Genomic DNA, 21,051 nt, shown 5'->3' with positions numbered 1-21,051 from the left:
AAGATCAATCTGTCCCTGATGTTTTTTTTTTATAGAGAAGTGGCTTCTTTGCTGGCCTTCTTGACACCAGGCCATCTTCCAAAAGTCTTCGCTTCACTGTGCGTGCAGATGCGCTCACACCTGCCTGCTGCCATTCCTGAGCAAGCTCTGCACTGGTGGCACTCCGATCCCGCAGCTGAATCCTCTTTAGGAGACAATCCTGGCGCTTGCTGGACTTTCTTGGACGCCCTGAAGCCTTCTTAACAAGAATTGAACTTCTTTCCTTGAAGTTCTTGATGATCCTATAAATTGTTGATTGAGGTGCAATCTTAGTAGCCACAATATCCTTGCCTGTGAAGCCATTTTTATGCAACGTAATGATGGCTGCACGCGTTTCTTTGCAGGTCACCATGGTTAACAATGGAAGAACAAGGATTTCAAGCATCACCCTCCTTTTAACATGTCAAGTCTGCCATTTTAACCCAATCAGCCTGACATAATTATCTCCAGCCTTGTGCTCGTCAACATTCTCACCTGAGTTAACAAGACGATTACTTTAATGACAGCAATGAAATGCAGTGGAAAGTTTTTTTTGGGATTAAGTTAATTTTCATGGCAAAGAAGGACTATGCAATTCATCTGATCACTCTTCATAAAATTCTGGAGTATATGCAAATTGCTATTATAAAAACTTAAGCAGCAACTTTTCCAATTTCCAATATTTATGTAATTCTCAAAACTTTTGGCCACGACTGTATACTTAATAAAACTTTTTTGCTTTGCTTTTAAGCATCCCACATTGCTGCATTATTGATTTTTTTTTTACAGTCATTGAATTTTCTTGTTATGTAGAAAACACATTTTATAAATAATCTGAATAATACTTTAGTAAGATTAGTTGTATGAAGTTAGCATTGTGTCTCAAATGGAACTACAAATCCACTGCTTACTAAATATTATGATTATTAATATTATTATTTTATATATATAGTTCAGTAGTTTTATAGTGAAACCTTCAGCATAATGACTCATGCACACCGTGTGCTGGCCGGCTCATGCTGCGGACTGCAAATTGAGGTCCGCAATGCAAGGGTACTGACCGTGGGGCCGCCACATGCTTGGTACCACTTGAATGGGGTCTGTGATCTGCTTCCGACAGTCCGCACCGCAAAAAAGTAGTGCATGCACTACTTTGTGGTGTGGAGGCACGGACAGAAAACCCATGGAAGCACTCTTCAATGATTTTGTTGTCTTCCAATCCGTGCCTACATTCCACACCGCACCGCATCTCCTGGATTGCGGACCTATTCAAGTGAATGGGTCCGCATCCATGATATGGGGTGCACATGGGGCGCTCACGGCCCGTGCCCGTGCATTGAGGACCCGCTGTATGCGAGCCGCAATACGGCCACAGCCAGGAAACAGCCGTGTGCATTAGTGTTGAGCGCAAATTGACGATTTTCGCAATCAAGAATATAATCTCGATTTCGAATATATGATGAATATTCTACAAAATATTTGCGAAATATCGCAAATTCGAATATTGCCCCTGACGCTCATCACTAGTGTGCATGAGCCCTTTTTGTGTTTCTTGCAATTTATGTGAAACCAAGTACATAAAGTAATAGTCATAATATGTTTTTAGTACTATAAAACCTCTCATCTTAATGACTTTTAGTCATTTAGTGATTTAGTTGATACATTGTTACAATCATTGTCATTTAGAAAAATGTGTGTTACCATGTAAATGCATGAATAATGCAATGTAAAATATAATTAGAACATTTTTAACATAGTATCATATTGTTCCCCACAGCTTCTGTTGCATCAACTTGTAATGACCCTGGAATTCCTCAAAATGGTACCAGATATGGAGACAGCAGAGAACCTGGAGATACCATAAATTTTCAATGTGACCCTGGATATCAACTCCAAGGACAAACTAAAATTATGTGTGTGCAGCTAAATAACAGATTCTTTTGGCAACCGGACCCTCCAACCTGCATAGGTATATTTAATCTAATATATATTGTATAGTTCTATCCTATGTATAGACATGCCTCCAGGTGATTTCATTCTAGTGAACATTTGAATCACAGATCATGTGATATTTTAAACTTGGGGTGCCAATGTCAACTTTAATACAAATTAGTGAAAAATCCACATTTTTTGTGGTCTTTTGTGGGAATGCTAGCACACAATTAAAATAATAACTAATTCATCTATGGTGTATGGGTACAATTTTTTAACACAGTTTTAAAGACAATGGGGGAGATTTATCAAACCTGGTGTAAAGGAAAACTGGGTTAGCTGCTCATAGCAACTAGTGTTCAGCAAATCAAAGTATTCAAAGTAGACATTGATGTGAATTTCAGGAAAAATTAGATTTGCCACAAAAGTCAAATTTCCTCGCTTGTCATGGTAACAAATCAATTTTTCTTGAAATGATGGTAAAAACAAAAAAACATACTCACCTTATCCATTTGTGCATGTAGAGCCCGCCATTGCCATCTTCATTAAAAATACTGTGCAAAATCTCGCTCGTGATGACATCATCATTGACCTCACCACACAAGATTTCTCACGGTGTCTTCAATCAAGATGGCTGTGGCGGGCTGTTCACGATCAAATGGATAATGTGACTTTAATGTTTTAACTGATTAACCCCTGAATGCCTTCATTTTTAATCTCAGATGTCACATTCAGTGATGAACGTGGGGGGGCAATGATGAGGGTAGGGCGGGGCGATGCAATCACCATTCCCCATCATTGCACCCACTACATGCAAAGAAATGCGCTTCGCGATGAAGTAATTTGTCACAAAGCAGCCAATCGAATTTTCAACTTTGCTCAACACTAATAGCAACCAATCATATTCCACCTATCATTTTTAGTAGCTTCTTTGGAAAATGAAAGGTGGAATATGATTGGTTGCTTTGAGTAACTAAGCCAGTTTTCCTTTACACCAGTTTGATAAATCTCCCCCATAGTCCTTAACGTTAAGAGATATTCACATAACGCTACATTCGCACGAACGTATGAATGAGTCCACATCCTTTCTGCAATTTTATGGAACAGGTGCAGACCCATTAAATTCTATGGGGCCGCAAAAGATGAGGACAGCACACCGTGTACTGTCCGCATACGTTGCTCTGTGTGCCGCGGCCCTGCAAAAAAAATAGAACATGTCCTATTCTTGTCCACAATTGCAGACAAGAATAGGCATTTTCTATGATAGCGGCGGTCCGCAAATTGTGGAACGCACATTGGCGGTATCCGTGTTTTGCGGATCTGTAATTTGCATTTGCGGATCCACAAAACACCACGGTCGTGTGAATGTAGCCTAAGAAACAGTTTTCACATAACTTTAAATACATTTGAATTGAAAGACAAGGCTAATTGGTTTGTATACTAATATTGATCCAGAAAGTGCTTACAAACAAATGGTGTAATTGTAATATACTGTTCTATAGATTAACAGCTAATTGATTTGGTTTCTTTTTGTCTTGCTATGACAGCTGCATGTGGTGGAAACCTAACAGGCCCAGCGGGTGTTATTTTATCACCAAACTACCCTCAACCTTATCCTGCAGGAAAGGAATGTGACTGGAGAATAAAAGTAAATCCAGACTATGTCATTGCCTTGATATTCAAAAGGTACACTTTTTATAGAAAAACAAAGCTATGTAACAGGTTTCAAAATGTCAGATAATTTGTCACTTCAATGAGCTCTTAATTACTTTGTATAACTAAGCCCCGGAGCATACTGTATTTCCAGTGCCCACCCCATTAATGATGGCTCATGGCTGGCAGAATAACAAGCACATTAGATTGCTTTCCTGCACATGGCAAGTGAATGTAATGTGAATACAAAATTACTGGGTGTTCGGATTCAATGCAATGTAGTATATCCACTGACTATACTTAATGTGCTTCTTCGGATTCTGGTATGTCAAAAGATTAGGTGGGATTAGGCAGGTAATTACTATTCTATAGGTAGTAAATATATGTAGCATAAACACTTAAAGTGACAGTTTATTTATTTGAGTCACCAATAGATCTCAGTTCTTCATCTCCGAAGTTCATGTCACGAATGGAAACAGAATCTCTTATATATATAAAAACTAGCAGAAGGACCCGGCTTCGCACGGGTATATTTCATCTATTTCATTTTATGTTTCCGTGTGTTGTAAAAAGATATCGAAAGTTTCCCCCATAACAGTGAACTCTATAGTACCCGCCCCTTTAACATTGACCTCCACAGTGCCCGCCCCTTTAACATTGACCTCCACAGTGCCCGCCCCTTTAACAATGACCTTGACAGTGCCCACCCCTTTAACAGTGCCTACCCCTCTAACAGTGACCTCCACAGTGCCCGCCGCTTTAACAGTGACCGCCCCATTAGCATTGACCACCCCTTTAACAGTGACCTTCACAGTGCCAGCCCCTTTAACGGTGACTTCCACAGTGCCCGCCCCTTTAACCCTTTAGGGACCCATGACGTATCGGTACGGCATGGTTCCCAAGTCCTTAAGGACCCATGACGTACCGGTACATCATGTGTTGTTCCGATCACCGCCGCCCACCCTTTAACAATGACTTTAACAGACCCGCCCCTTTAAGGACTTGTCCATACCTTGTGCAGAATAGACATTTATACCGACCTTACCAAGCCAATGTTATACCACCACGCAATTGCTCATTGTTGCATTTTTGATATTATCCACTCTTTTGGGGTGTACCCTAATACAAAAAATAATAATTTTAACCAAAAACCAGTGTTGGCTACCTCGTCCTACTCCACCGCCGCTTCCACCTACACCACTACGTCCATCGCCTCCTCAGTAGACAGGTTAGCGAATTTCACAAATTTGTCTGTTAAATTTTCGTGTGACATTCACCAATTTTTGGTTGTGATATACCTCTGCTCTACCTAGTAGACAGGTTAATAAATTCCACAAATGTTTCTGTTACATTCCTGGGTGAAATTTTACCATTTTTGCCGTGAATAAACCCGTGCTCTGCATAGGTGACAGAAACCAAAATTTTTAAAAATCATCTGTTCCATTGCTGGGTGACATTAACCCATTTCTTGGATGTGGTCTCCTTTTCTCACGCTCCCTCTCCTGCGTGGAACCCTGATTCGCCGCTAACCGTGATCAACATGGTAGGCGCAGAAAAGAACATCGAAAGTTGACAGAGCAGATATCCAATTGGATCCTGGACATCACCGTGACATGCGACATGGTAGAGCAGAATGTGTGCACACGCCTACACGTACTGACTGATGGGTCTGCCCCCTTCAACTTCTGGGTCTACAAATTGGGCATATGGCCTGAGCTTGCCCTTTACGCCTTGGAGGTGCTGGCCTGCCCTGCAGCCAGTGTATTGTCTGAATGATTGTTTAGCGCGGCTGGAGAGGGTTTAACAGGTTATATTTCACAATGTTTTGGGGTGTACCCTAATTTAAACAAAAACATAAAAAATTAAACCAAAAACCAGTGTTGGCTACCTCCTCCTCCTCCACCGCTGCTTCCACCTACACCGCCACATCCACCGCCTCCTTAACCTCCTACTTCCTATGGACCTCGTCCTCCAAGATCAAGATTATATATTTTTTTTTTTTACATATTTTTTTATTTGAAGTCAGAGCACCACATTTGTTTGCAGAGCACTTGACATGCTCTTAACTACATTTTGCTGCCATTTGCAGCCCTCTAGCCCTTTCCATGACTTTTTTACAGCCAATTTAGTGCTCAAAAGTTCGGGTCCCCATTGACTTCAATGGGGTTCGGGGTCAAGTTTGGGTCAAGTTCGGCTCCCGAACTCGAACTTTTTTGTGAAGTTCGGCTGAACCCATCGAACCCGAACATCCAGGTGTCTGCTCAACTCTAAACATGTCCTATTCTGCTCCGTTTTGTGAACAAATATAGGCATGCCCACTGATGGGAGTGAGAAAAATAAATGCACACGAATGGTAATCGTATTTTGCAGATCCCTGGATTACGGACCAAAACATGAATATAGTCATGTTGAGGAGGCCTTAACCTGTTTGAGACACATGACTTACCAGTACGGTATGTTGTCCCAGTAATTAAGGACACATGATGTATCGGTACGTCATGTGTAGTTCCGATCACCGTCGCCCAGCGGACGGTGATCGGAACTGGGTGCCTGCTCAAATCATTGAGCAGGCACCCGGGGGCAATTCAGACCTGCGGTTTGCTGCGTTTTCGGTTTATTCGGGTCTCTGGGGACCCGATAACCCGGAACAGGATGGTGATCAGTGGTGTGATAATACACCACCAATCACCATCCTGAGATCCTGAGAGGTGATGGTGACATCACCTCTCAGGATCGCCTCTCATTGGTCGGCTGGGCGGACGTGCATTTAAAATTACAGCAGCGCTCCTCTCCTCCTCCTTTTCAGTCCGGAAGCCGAGGAGAGAGGAGTGCTGCACATCGATCTCCAGAGCCAGCACCCCCATCTGTTCAGGGATCAGCCAGCACCCCCTTCTGTGCCCCAGCACCCCCAGCACCATCAAGGAATTTAGGGAAAGGATAGGGAAAGGTTAGGTTAGGCAGGGATATTCAGGGAAAGTTAGTGAGAAAAATAAAAACTTTTTTTTTTGTTGCATCATTCTAAATCGGGTGTCTGGGGTCCAAGCACAGCTGTGTGACCCTAGACCCCCCAGGGGTGCTGCAGCTTGCCCCCCTGCCCCCCTTCCCCCACAACTTTTTTTGGGGCGCAAGCAGTTATTTTTATTTTTTCTGCGTACGCTGACTGTGGCCGGCACTCTTAGCGTCCGGCCACTGTTAGCGCATCGTCATACGGACGTGGTATCTCCACATCCGTAAGAATCTGCACTATAAAAATACTCCATGACTTAACCCCTCAGATGAACGTGGTAAAAAAAAAAAAAAAACGGTGCAAAAAAAAGGGTTTTTTAGTCACCTTACATCACAAAAATTGTAATAGCAATATACAAAAAGATAATATAGTGTAAAACATAAATAAATAAAAAAAGTAGATATATTCGTCATATGCGTCCGTAAGAATCTGCTCTATAAAAAAAAACATGACCTAACCCCTCAAATGAACACGGTCAAAAAAATAAAATAAAAATGGTGCAAAAAAAGGTATTTTTTGTCACCTTACATCACAAAAAAATGTAATAGCAAGCGATCAAAAAGTCATATGGCCCCCAAAATATTGCCAATTAAAAAACTGTCCTCTCATCCTGCAAAAAATTAGTCCCTACCTAAAATAATCGGCTAAAAACTAAAAAAAACTAATTACTCTTAGGCTATGGAGATACTAAAATGTTTTTTTTTGTTTATAAAAAGATAATATAGTGTAAAATATAAATAAATTTAAAAAAGTAGACATATTAAGTATCGCCACGTCCGTAAGAATCTGCTCTATAACAATACCTCATGACCTAACCCCTCAGATGAACACGGTCAAAAACATAAAATAAAAACGGTGCCAAAACAGCAATTTTTGGGCACATTTTCTATTTTAATCAGTTTTTTTCCCAGTAACAAAGCAAGGGTTAACAGCCAAACAAAATTTAAAGGGGTTCTGAACTTTGTTTTAACTGATGATCTATCCTCTGGAAAGATCATCAGCTTCTGATCGGCGGGGGTCCGACACCCGGGACCCCTGCCAATCAGCTGTTTGAGAAGGCAGCGGTGCTCCAGTAGTGCCGCGGCCTTCTCACTGTTTACCGCCAGCCCACTGAAGTCATGACTAGTATCAACTAGCATGGGTGGGGCTAAGCTTCATTCAAGTGAACAGAGCTTAGCCGCGCCCACGCTAGTTGATACTAGTCGTGACGTCAGTGAGCCGGTGGTAAACAGTGAGAAGGCCGCGGCGCTACTGGAGTGCCGCTGCCTTCTCAAACAGCTGATCGGCAGGGGTCCCGGGAGTCGGACCCCCGCCTATCAGAAGCTGATGATCTATCCAGAGGATAGATCATCAGTCAAAACAAAGTGCAGAACCCCTTTAATATTTATTACCCTGATTGTGCAGTTTACAAAAACACCCCATATGTGGTCGTAAACTGCTGTATGACCAAACGGCAAGGCGCAGAAGGAAAGAAACGCCGTATAGTTTCTGGAAGGCAGATTTTGATGGCCTTTTTTTTTGGGCACCGTGTCCCATTTGAAGCCCCCCTGAGTAGAAACTCCATAAAAGCGACCCCATCTAAGAAACTACACCCCTCAAGGTATTCAAAACTGATTTTTACAAACTTTATTAACCCTTTAGGTGTTCCTCAAGAGTTTATGGCAAATGGAGATGAAATTTCAGAATTTCTATTTTTGGTAACCTTGACTCACAAAAATGTAATATAGATAAATCAATAATCATATGTACCCTAAAAATAGTCCCAACAAAACTGCCAGCTTATCCCGTAATTTCCAAAATGTGGGTCACTTTTATGGAGTTTCTACTCTAGGGTTGCATCAGGGGGGCTTCAAATGGGACATGGTGTAAATAAACCAGTCGAGCAAAATCTGCCTTCCAAAAACCATACGGCGCATCTTTCCCTCTACGCCCTACTGTGTGCCCTTACAGTAGTTTACGGCCACATATGGGGTGTTTCTGCAAACTACAGATTCGGGGCAATAAATACAGAATTTTATTTGGCTGTTAACCCTTGCTTTGTTACTGGAAAAAATGGATTAAAATGGAAAATTTGACAAAAAAAAAAATTCTCAAATATCATCTCCATTTTCCAATAACTCTTGTGCAACACCTAAAGGGTTAACAACATTTGTAAAATCAGTTTTGAATAACTTGAGGGGTGTAGTTTCTTAGATGGGGTAAATTTTATGGAGTTTCTACTCTAGGGGTGCATCAGGGGGGCTTCAAATGGGATATGGTGTAAATCAACCAGTCCAGCAAAATCTGCCTTCCAAAAACCACACAACGCACCTTTCCCTCTATACCCTACTGTGTGCCCGTACAGTAGTTTACGGCCACATATGGGGTGTTTCTGCAAACTAAGGAATCGGGGCAATAAAAGTAGCATTTTGTTAACCCTTGCTTTGTTACTGTAAAAAATTGATTAAAATTGAAAATTTGCCAAAAAATCTAAATTCTGAAATTTGATCTCCATTTGCCATTAACTCTTGTGGAACACCTAAAGGGTTAACGACATTTGTAAAATCAGTTTTGAATACATTGAGGGGTGTAGTTTCTAGAATGTGGTCATTTTTGGGTGGTTTCTATTATGTAAGCCTCACAAAATGACTTCAGACCTGAACTGGTCCCTAAATATTGGGTTTTTGAAAATTTCGGGAAAATGTCAAGATTTGCTTCTAAACTTCTAAGCCTTGTAACGTCCCCAAAAAATAAAATATCATTCCCAAAATGATCCAAACATGAAGTAGACATATGGGGAATGTAAAGTAATAACTATTTTTGGAGATATTACTATGTATTATAGAAGTAGAGAAATTGAAACTTAAAAATTAGCAAATTTTTGCAAATTTTTGGTAAATTTTGTATCTTTTTTTATAAATAAAAATACATTTTTACTCCATTTTCCAGTGTCATGAAGTACAATATGTGACGAAAAAAAAAAAAACTCAGAATGGTCTGGATAAGTCAAAGCGTTTTAAAGTTATCACCACATAAAGTGACACTGGTCAGATTTGCAAAAAATGGCCTGGCCTTTAAGGTGAAAATGAGCCCGGTCCCTAAAGGGTTATGTTTTGGATTCTGTTGAATTTTTTATTTATTTTTTTTGCTGGGGGCATTTACCCTCCTTCCTGTACAATTTTCATTTTTTTTTGTAATTGTATTGAAAGCCATTACTTAAAGGGCTTCTGTCAGCCCACTAAACCGTTTTTTTTTTTTTTGCTTAATAATAACCCCTACACTGCGATTTATCCATACATAAGTAAAATAATAATTTTGGTTCAGTAGAATTTGCTAAAACCCTATTTTTATAATATGTAAATTACCTTGCTACCAGCAAGTAGGGCGGCTACTTGCTGGTAGCAGCCGCATCCTCCGATGGTAATGACGCCCCCTCTGCTTGTTGATTGACAGGGCCAGCGGACGGGATCTTTCTCCGCTGGCCCTGCCTTCTTTTCATTCAATATCTGGCGCCTGCGCCGCGGCCGTACCTATCTTCAATCGGCGCAGGCGCACTGAGAGGCGGCCACTCACTCAGCCGCTTCATCCTCAATGCACCTGCGCCGGGTGTAGATGTGACGTCATCGGCGCAGGCGCATTGAGGATGAAGTGGCCGAGTGAGTGGCCGCCTCTCAGTGCGCCTGCGCCGATTGAAGATAGGTACTGCCGCGGCGCAGGCGCCAGATATTGAATGAAAACAGGCAGGGCCAGCGGAGAAAGATCCCGTCCGCTGGCAATGTCAATCAACAAGCAGAGGGGGCGTCATTACCATCGGAGGATGCGGCTGCTACCAGCAAGTAGCCGCCCTACTTGCTGGTAGCAAGGTAATTTACATATTATAAAAATAGGGTTTTAGCAAATTCTACTGAACCAAAATTATTATTTTACTTATGTATGGATAAATCGCAGTGTAGGGGTTATTATTAAGCAAAAAAAAAAAAAAAAAACGGTTTAGTGGGCTGACAGAAGCCCTTTAATTCAATTTGGTTATATAAAAGAAAAATTATACCTTTTTGTAGTGATACATGAGGCTTTATTTTATGTAATTGCTATTTTAGTATTTTTTGTCTTTTTTATAGGCAGGAGAATTTTAAAAGGGGAAAATATGATATTTTTTAATATTTTTTTTGTTAATAGCACTACGTGCTACAATTTTTTTAACCCCTTCCCGTGTTTTTTCAGCCTAATGATGGCTTGCTTCACTGATAGTGACAGCTCTTTGGATCTCATCTTGAGAGTTGACAGCAACAGATTCCAAATGCAAATAGCACACTTGAAATGAACTCTGGACCTTTTATCTGCTCATTGTAATTGGGATAATGAGGGAATAACACTCACACCTGGCCATGGAACAGCTGAGAAGCCAATTGTCCCATTACTTTTGGTTCCTCAACAAGTGGGAGGCACATATGCAAACTGTTGTAATTCCTACACCCAAGCATTCTGCTAGCATTTCCTGCTGCTCTATGACATTGTCTGCCTACCTTTATGTCTTCTGAAATAATGACCCCTAAATCCCTCTAATTAGCATATCTTACTTCTGCTGGCATCAGAGAGACTTAGCTTTTTTTTCCCTTTGAAAGAAGAGCTAATTGGAATATCTTTCCCAAAAACCAAACATTTGCAAATTAGCTTTCATTGTAAAAGGAAAATAAAGCTAAACCTTTGTTATTCCACCAGATGAATGATATGCTAATTTGCCAATATTTTTTCCAGAAACCAAGAGAAGTGTTTCCTAGCCTACAATACTTATTACACATTCTAGATACTCCCAGCAGGCAAAGCAATTTTTATCTTTCTTTTCTAAAAAGTGGGTAATCACCTGAAAAGAGCTGGTTACAGATGAGATAGTAGCTTGGATCTAATCCATCAGTTATGCTTTAAATCCTATTTAAATGGCTAATCATTGACTTTGGATAACTATATCACACTTTGTAGAGTTAAACACTTGAGGGAGATTTATTGAAATTCAGATAACCATAACAGCCAATCAGATTATTTTGTTGTCCAAAGGAGCTCTGAAAAATGACATGTAAAATTGGATTAGTTGCTATGGGCAACTAAATATGTTTTCCTTAAGAACAGTTTTCGTTTATATTTGTAAGAAAAACTGTTTGCACGTCTCTTTCCCAGGAGAATATCATGTTTTTGCTAGCCTATTATATCTCTTTTAACATTTGGGACAAATTTGGAATCAATTCCCTCATTTCTATTGTAGCCTCTTTTGCATATTGATTAAACCACTGCACATAAAAAAAACGTATGCTTTTTAATGTCCTCCACCAAGCTATAATTATCCGATTGGTGTAAACACTTCAAAACTCCCTTTAAAATAGGATTCGACAGGACAAACCACTGTTGCAGGATCATTTGTTCTGTTTCATAATAGGATCCATATTGATTACTATTGAACGAGCATGCTCGGTCGAACAACAGTTCGGCTTGAGCATCACTTTGATCGGCACATCGCAGAGTTTGGCCTAACAAAGCGTGTGCTCGAGCGCGATGTATTTAAATCTAATTTAGCCTCTATTTCTAGGCAGAAGATTGCTGTACAGTGAGGGAATCCCTCAGTGTGAGTTCATGGCTTAGGAGTCCCTGCTCTGACTCTATATATAGCTATGTACATATATGGAGTCAGTGCTTGGGGACACCCCAGTGTATTTAAATCTAATTTAGCCTATATTTCAGAAAAGTTTTTGCCGGGAATCAAACTCATGACCTTCTGTATTAAAGACAAGGCACTTAACCACTTACTTAAAAAAAACAAAAAAACTGTACTTTACTTCTACTGAGACCTATATACAGTATATATATATAATTACTATTTTTTTTTTAATGTGGCTGGCTATGCAGCTACATAATGTAGTGGTTAAAGTTCTGGGCTATGATCCAGAAGCTATGAGTTCAAATCCCATCACAAAATTTTCAGAAATAGAGGTTAAATTATTTTAATTTTTTTTTTGTAGTTGTAAAAAATGTATGGCTAGATATAAAACATTTAACTGTCAGCCAGTACAGGCCCCAAAAATTAGCCAATAAGTATTCACCTGACAGCAAAGAACTTTGGATTCTGTAGCTGGAAGTACATTAGGCGGTCACAGGATAAAATGTAACTGTCGGCCAGTACAGGCCCCAAAAATTAGACAATAGGCATTCACCTGACAGCAAAGAACTTTGGATTCTGTGGCTGGAAGTACATTAGGCGGTCACAGGATAAATATGTAACTGTCGACCAGTACAGGCCTCAAAAATTAGGTAATAGGCATTCACCTGACAGCAAAGAACTTTGGATTCTGTAGCTGGAAGTACATTAGGCGGTCACAGGATAAAATGTAACTGTCGGCCAGTACAGGCCCCAAAAATTAGACAATAGGCATTCACCTGACAGCAAAGAACTTTGGATTCTGTAGCTGGAAGTACATTAGGCGGTCACAGGATAAAATGTAACTGTCGGCCAGTACAGGCCCCAAAAATTAGACAATAGGCATTCACCTGACAGCAAAGAACTTTGGATTCTGTGGCTGGAAGTACATTAGGCGGTCACAGGATAAATATGTAACGGTCGGCCAGTACAGGCCCCAAAAATTAGGTAATAGGCACTTGACAGCAAAGAACTTTGGATTCTGTGGCTGGAGGTACATTAGGCGGTCACAGGATAAATATGTAACTGTCGGCCAGTACAGGCAACAAAAATTAGGCATTCACCTGACATAAAAGGCTTTTTATGCCACTGTGTAAGGCAAGGTAAGTACCATTCTCTGTTCATAGTGGTGGCGGATATATGTGGGCTGGCATGAGGACATTCAATTGCACCTGATCATCACAGGTGTTGAATTCCTCCAAGATCCATGCCTCATTAATTTTTAGAAATGTGAGGTAGTCTACACTGTCGTAAGCTAGTCGAGTGCGATTATCGGTCATGATTCCCCTACTGCACTGAACGTCCTTTCGGACAGGACACTGGACGAGGGGAAAGCCAACAGTTCCATGGCAACTTGTGCCAGCTCTGGCCACAGGTCAAGCCTGCAAACCCAGTAGTCCAGGGGTTCATCGCTCCTCAGAGCATCCACATCCACCGTTAGCCCGATATAGTCGTACAACTGTCGGTCTAGGCGTTCCCTGAGGCTGGATCCGTATGATGGCTGTCGATGGGTTGACTGCAAGAATGATCTAATATCCGAAGTCACCAACACATCTTCAAAACGCCCTCTTCTTGCATGCGCTGTTGGATTGGTACCCGCAACTGTTTCTCTGTGAGTGGAAATTCCTCTGCCAGTTCCCTCAAAAGCAGAATGCAGCATTTCTCAAAGCAAGGCCTGGAAGTGCTGCATTATGGTAGCCCTCTGTGATGGTGGTAACATTTCCGCCATTTTGTGTTTGTACCGGGGGTCTAAGTAAGTTGCCACCCAGTACTGGTCCTTGGCCTTTATGCTTTTTATACAGGGGTCCCTCTTAAAACACTGGAGCATGAAGGCTCCCATTTGCACTAAACTGGAAGCGGTGGAGTGGCCTGGCTCCTGTTCATCATCCAGGATAATGTCGTCCTCATTCTCCTCCCCCCAGCCACGGACAACACCAGGAATCCCAGAAACTTTTAACGCATGCTCTTCTTGCTCCTCCTCCGCCTCGGCACCATCCTCCTCTGGCTCCTCTTCAGATTCCTGTTGACTTGTCTCAGATGGAGTAGCCCCCACCGGGAATTCATCCAGTATTGCGACTTCCTCATCTTCCTGCTCCTCGACGGCTTGATCAATGACACGACACAATGCACACTCCAGAAAGAAGGCGTAAGGTATGATGTCACTGATGGCGCCCTGGCTGCGACTGACTAGTTTGGTGATCTCATCAAATGGCTGTAGAAGTCTGCATGCGTCGCGCATGAGCAGCCATTGACGCAGTGAAAAAAATAACAATCTCCCAGAACCTGTCCTGCCGCAGAGTTCATACAGGTAGTCATTAACTGCACGTTTCTGCTGGAGTAGCCTATCAAGCATATACAAGGTGGAGTTCCATCGCGTCGGGCAGTCACAAATCAGACTTCTGACAAGCAGGTGGTGTCGCCGCTGAATGTCAGCAAGGCGAGCCATGGCATTGTAAGATCTTCTAAAATGGCCAGAGATTTTCCTGGCCTGCCGCAAGACGTACTGGATCCCGGGGTATTTGGCAACTAATCGCTGCACGACTAAGTTCAGGACGTCATTTGCCCTGTTTCAGCGCGCTCAGCAGATTAGCCCCGTTGTCGCACACCACTTTACCAACTATTAAATTGAGCGGGGTTAGCCACTGATCGGCCTGTGACCGCAGAGCTGAAAGCAGTGCAGGACCGGTGTGGCTCTTGACTTCCAGGCACAACAGCCGCAGCACAGCATGACAACATCTCACTTGACATGTCAAATAGGGTCTGGGGAGCTTGGGGGGTGCAGCAGAAGAGACGGTAGCAGTGGAAAAGGAGGCGTCAGCCGAGGAGGAGACGGAGGATGGAGTAGGAGGAGGAGAAGAAGAGGCAGGCCTGCATGCAATCCATGGCGGTAACACCAAATCCACACGGGTGCCACGGGTTACATGATTGACGGCCGTCAGAAGGTTCACCCAATGGGCAGTAAAATTTATGTACCTTCTTTGCCCATGTTTGCTAGACCACGTGTCTGTGGTCAGATGTATCTTGGCACCAACACTGTGTACCAGAGATACATTCACTTACCACTGAACATGGCCATATAGCTCTGGGATGCCCTTCTGGGAGAAATATTTCCTTCAGGGGACCTTCCATTGTGGTGTTCCTATGGCCACAAATTTTCGAAAGGCATCCGAGTCCACCATTTTATATGGCAGTAGTTGGCGAGCTAGCAGTTCTGACAAGCCAGCGGTCAGCCGTTGGACATGAGGGTTATCCGGCGTCATCATCTTTTTTCGCTCTAACATTTGGGGCAAGGAGGCCTGCCTTTTGCCACATGAACGCGATGGCGGCACGGTGGAAATGGGAGTAAAGAACAACTGAGAGGAGAGAGGAGAAGGAGAAGAGGCAGGACCGGGAGCACCGGGAGTGTGGCTTTTTGGGTTCTGACGGTGTTGCTCCCACTGGGCTCGGTGATGGCGGTCGTCCCTAGGTGAGTGTTGGGCTTACCGCGACTTATGCGTTGACAGCACAGGCTGCAGATGGCAAGATTATTGTCAGCAGCGGACACGTTACAAAAAGCCTATACTGCGGAGCCATGCGTCGGCGTCCTGGGAGCGCCAGATGTGACCGTGCATGGTGGATGGCTCGTTCCAGATACATTAGCAGTCTGCTTTTTGCCTCCTGTGCACCGTAAGTTCTGCCTGCTTCTCCTCCTTCTCCTCCCTATCTGCTTCTCCGTCTCTCCCTCTGAACTCCCCTCCTTTTCCTCTCTTGTGGTCACCCACGTGACGTCCATCGACATGTCATCATCAGATTTGTCACCTTCACCACCACTGACATTAGAGATCTCGGAGTAGGCAGCAACAGCAGGAACCACCCTCCTTGGGCTGATCTGGGTACTGTCGTCAGACTGCTGGGTGGCGACCATTGATACCTCCTCTTCCTGATCCGATGCCAAGAATGGCTGATCAACGGTAAGGTCTGGTAATGGATGGGAAAATAATTCCTCTGACTCGAGCGGAGGGGATATGGTGGTGGTGGTGGTGTCTTTGGGGGTGCACACAGCAGAGAGTGAAGAGGGTGCAGATAGAGAGGATGAGAAGGGTAAAGAAGCGTAAGGCTGAGGGAGCCACTCAACCAACTCTGGTGCGTCCTTTGACCTAATCGCACGCACCTTCTGCAACTTCCCACTTAGGCTGCGGCCTGGCTCACCTGCCCGACCCCTACCACCCCTGCGGAATGGCCTGCCTCTTCCTCTGCCTGTCATTTGCAAAATGACCCTGTGACAAAAGTCCCTATAGAAAAGCAGTATTTGTGGAAGAAGGTATATCACACCCCTGCCTCAATCAGTTTTTTGGGGGGCAACTGGTAAATCACACCAGTAGAAATTATTTCTTCAAATAGTGTTTTTCACTCTGTGTAGATGCGGTAACGCAGCAAAACGACAGATAAATGCTGCACTACCTAAATGCACTATATAGAAAGTATATTATTTATATATAGCACCCCTGCTTCAATCAGTTTTTTTTGGGGGGGGCAACTGATTAATCACACCAGGAGAAATTATTTCTTCAAATAGTGTTTTTCACTCTGTGTAGATGCGGTAATGCAGCAAAATGGCAGACAAATGCTGCACTACCTAAATGCACTATAAAGAAAGTATATTATTGGTATATAGCACCCCTGCTTCAATCCGTTTTTTTGGGGGCAACTGGTTTATCACACCAGTAGAAATTATTTCTTAAAATAGTGTTTTTCACTCTGTCTAGATGTGGTAACGCAGCAAAACCGCAGACAAATGCTGCACTACCTAAATGCACTATATAGAAAGTATATTATTGGTATATAGCATCCCTGCTTAAATCAGTTTTTTGGGGGGGGCAACTGGTTAATCATACCAGTACAAATTATTTCTTCAAATAGTGTTTTTCACGCTGTGTAGATGCGGTAATGAAGCAAATCCGCAGACAAATGCTGCACTACCTAATTGCACTATATTATTGGTATATAGCACCCCTGCTTTAATAGTTTTTTTTGGGGGGGCAACTGGTACTGTAAATCACACCAGTAGAAATTATTTGTTCCAATAGCGTTTGGTACTCTGTGGAGCTGCAGTATCACAGCAGAACCGCACACAACTGCTGCACAATACAATTACACTATAGTATACTTTCTACACTCACCTAAAGAATTATTAGGACCACCATACTAATACGGTGTTGGACCCCCTTTTGCCTTCAGAACTGCCTTAATTCTACGTGGCATTGATTTAACAAGGTGCTGATAGCATTCTTTAGAAATGTTGGCCCATATTGATAGGATAGCATCTTGCAGTTGATGGAGATTTGAGGGATGCACGAAGCTCCCGTTCCACCACATCCCAAAGAGGCTCTATTGGGTTGAGATCTGGTGACTGTGGGGGCCATTTTAGTACAGTGAACTCATTGTCATGTTCAAGAAACCAATTTGAAATGATTCGAGCTTTGTGACATGGTGCATTATCAGAGGATGGATACATGTTCTCATTCTGTTTACGCCAAATTCGGACTCTACCATTTGAATGTCTCAACAGAAATCGAGACTCATCAGATCAGGCAACATTTTTCCAATCTTCAACAGTCCAATTTTGGTGAGCTTGTGCAAATTGTAGCCTCTTTTTCCTATTTGTAGTGGAGATGAGTGGTACCCGGTGGGGTCTTCTGCTGTTGTAGCCCATCCGCCTCAAGGTTGTGCGTGTTGTGGCTTAACAAATGCTTTGCTGCATACCTCGGTTGTAACGAGTGGTTATTTTAGTCAACGTTGCTCTTCTATCAGCTTGAATCAGTCGGCCCATTCTCCTCTGAACTCTAGCATCCACAAGGCATTTTTGCCCACAGGACTGCGCATACTGGATGTTTTTCCCTTTTCACACAATTCTTTGTAAACCCTAGAAATGGTTGTGCGTGAAATTCCCAGTAACGGAGCAGATTGTGAAATACTCAGACCGGCCCGTCTGGCACCAACAACCATGCCACGCTCAAAATTGCTTAAATCACCTTTCTTTCCCATTCTGACATTCAGTTTGGAGTTCAGGAGACTGTCTTGACCAGGACCACCCCCCTAAATGCATTGAAGCAACTGCCATGTGATTGGTTGACTAGATAATTGCATTAATGAGAAATAGAACAGGTGTTCCTAATAATTTTTAGGTGAGTGTATATTCTAAGTATATCACACCCCTCAGTAAGTCACACCCAGGGGCGTAGCTAAAAGCTCATGGGCCCTGGTGCAAGAGTTCAGCTTGGGCCCCCGTCCCTCAGTGCTTGTTGGCAATGGGCAGGGGAGCACTTAACTTTCCTGCTGCCTGAGGAAAACATTGAAAGGGCACCCCCTCATGCCAAATTCTTAACCTAACCCCTTCCCTCCAGTCAGAGGTGTAAATTGACCAGTATGCACTTTCTATAATGCCACTGTCTTATGTGGCACAAGGGTCTTTGGGCCCCCTCTGGCTCCTGGGCCCGGTAGCGACTGCTACCTCTGCACCCCCTATAGCTACGCCCCTGGTCACACCTATCGATAGCACAACTATACCAGTCCTTAAAAGGACTTTTGTGGCCCTATTAGCTAGCGTTTTGCGTCCCTAACAGTCTGTCCCTACTCCAGACAGCAACCTCTCCCTACACTGGCAAAAGACTGAATGTAAAATGGCGGCCAGATCAAGTTTATTTATAAGGTAGGGGGTATGTCCATGTGCTTAAACGTCTCAATTGGCTGTTCTGTACCACCTGATGGATGTATCATGGGTCAAAGTTCTTCACAATGTAAAAGAATATGGCGGGCGTGAATATCGACACATGTTCGCCCGTTCAGCGAACAGCGAATGAGCAAAGTTCGCTGCAAAATGACCGCCAGGTGAACCGCAAGGCCATCTCTACGAAGGACCAATAAGATGCAGAGGGGATAGAGGTGTCTGAAAAAGGAGTACATATCCTACTTATGTCAGTTAAGAAATCCATTTTAAGGTATTGGCTACAGAATCCCCCTCATGGGAGGAAGTGCTGGGAACTGTGAAACATGTGCTCCAGTTGTAAAGATTAGAAATGGAAAGAAAAGTCCATAGGTAAATTCGTAATTGAGAAAATTCATAGAATCAACTCTGTCAGAGGGGGAGATCAAGTTGCTGATATCTCCTTTTACACAGACCATATGGTATTTGGAGGTACAACTAAGAGGAAAATTGGGTAAATTGGAGGTCTAGGGACCTGGGGATTACCTGGTGAGAAATGATGATAGACACATCTCGACCTTTTGGCATGGAACTGGAACTAAGATGGAATATTGTACTGTCAAGATCTCATGGAAGGGGGGGAAGGGAGGGAGGGGTGTTATACTTTGAACTGTTTGTAAAATAAATAAAAAAATGAATAAGGACATGTTAAGGATGTTCTTTATTACTTTTGATGTCGACATGCATTGATGTATTAATGCATGCTATATGTCCCAATTTCAATAAAAAGATTTTTTTTTAAAAACTGATCCAAAGCAATCAACAAGTACAATTCTTGTTATGTAATCATTTTAACAGTGAAGTATATTTTTAACCTGATTTATCTGTATTTCCTTCATAGGTGCTATCTGGATATATCCACCTGACTTCCAAATAAATTTGAAAACAGAATTTATCATTTTTCACACACACCCAACTCCCCGCAACAGACCTATCACAGTCAATGTCTCTCCCTGGTCTACCAAGTTTGAAACTTTGGGTAGCCTTTTATTTTGTTTTATCCTTCAAACCACACATCCAAGCCCTTCCACCTCCTGCCTCCAATTTAAAAATTTCTCTTGAATCTGCATATTCCTCAACCAGGAGTCTGAAAAAACTGTAAATCCTCTATACTGGTCTCCCATCTAGCACTCTTGCAGCCCTCCAATTTATCCTCAACTCTATTGCCCAACTATTCTACTTCTCCCCCTGTTACTCCTCTGCCTCCTTCTCTCTCCATTAGTAGGCTCCTCATTGCCCAGGGAATCCAGTACAAAACACTAATTCACACAGAGTTTTTTGGACAAGGATTTAAAGTAGATCTGCCTGCAGGATTTTGAGCTAAAGTCTAAAGTGGATTCAAAGGAATCATAAATAGGATGAAATGATTTATGCTTTTCCTTCCTGGTGGATCCACTTCTTGCTTTGGCTGAAAAGCCTGGAAGCCGATCTGCTTCAAATCCTTGTCACAAAAAAACTCAGTGTAAACCTAGCCTAAAAATACCATCCACATTCTGTCCCCTCAATACATCTGTGACCTGATTGCCAAGTACCTTCTGACATGCAATCTCCGATCCTCACAAGACCTCCTTCTCTATTCTCTCATCTGATCTTCCCACATTTGCCTCCAAGATGTCTCTGGTGCATCTTCCATACTCTGTAACTCTCTACACCAAGAGGTCAGATACTCGACTACTGTGGAAACCATCAAAAGAAACTTGAAAACCCATATCTTCAGACAAGCCTATAACCTTCAGTAACACTGCTGCCACTATACCGTCTTATAACCAGTAGCGTTGGGCTCAAATATTCGAATAGTGAATATTATTCGTGAATATTGGCACTTCGAGAATTTGCGAATAAATAGAATATAGTGATATACAGTACAGACCAAAAGTTTGGACACACCTTCTCATTCAAAGAGTTTTCTTTATTTTCATGACTATGAAGGCATCAAAATTATGAATTAAACAAGTGTGAAACAACTGAAAATATGTCATATTCTAGGTTCTTCAAAGTAGCCACCTTTTGCTTTGATTACTGCTTTGCACACTCTTG

At 42.5% G+C, this 21,051-nt stretch overlaps 1 protein-coding gene across 1 annotated transcript in view; it reads left to right on the top strand.

The window, feature by feature from the left end:
* The window catches only part of CSMD1 (CUB and Sushi multiple domains 1), a 2,494,699-nt gene that overhangs the window by 1,762,691 nt on the left and 710,957 nt on the right, over window positions 1–21,051 (top strand). Inside the window, exons 27-28 of the mRNA XM_040430026.1 lie at window positions 1,796–1,987; window positions 3,498–3,636. Of these exons, the coding sequence (XP_040285960.1) occupies window positions 1,796–1,987; window positions 3,498–3,636 (331 nt within the window). The remainder of the gene's footprint in view (window positions 1–1,795; window positions 1,988–3,497; window positions 3,637–21,051) is intronic.

Source organism: Bufo bufo, chromosome 4 (assembly GCF_905171765.1).
Source record: "Bufo bufo chromosome 4, aBufBuf1.1, whole genome shotgun sequence".
Taxonomy (NCBI): Eukaryota; Metazoa; Chordata; class Amphibia; order Anura; family Bufonidae; genus Bufo; species Bufo bufo.
Note: the sequence above shows the minus strand (reverse complement) of the source record. Positions and strands in the feature narration are given on the sequence as shown.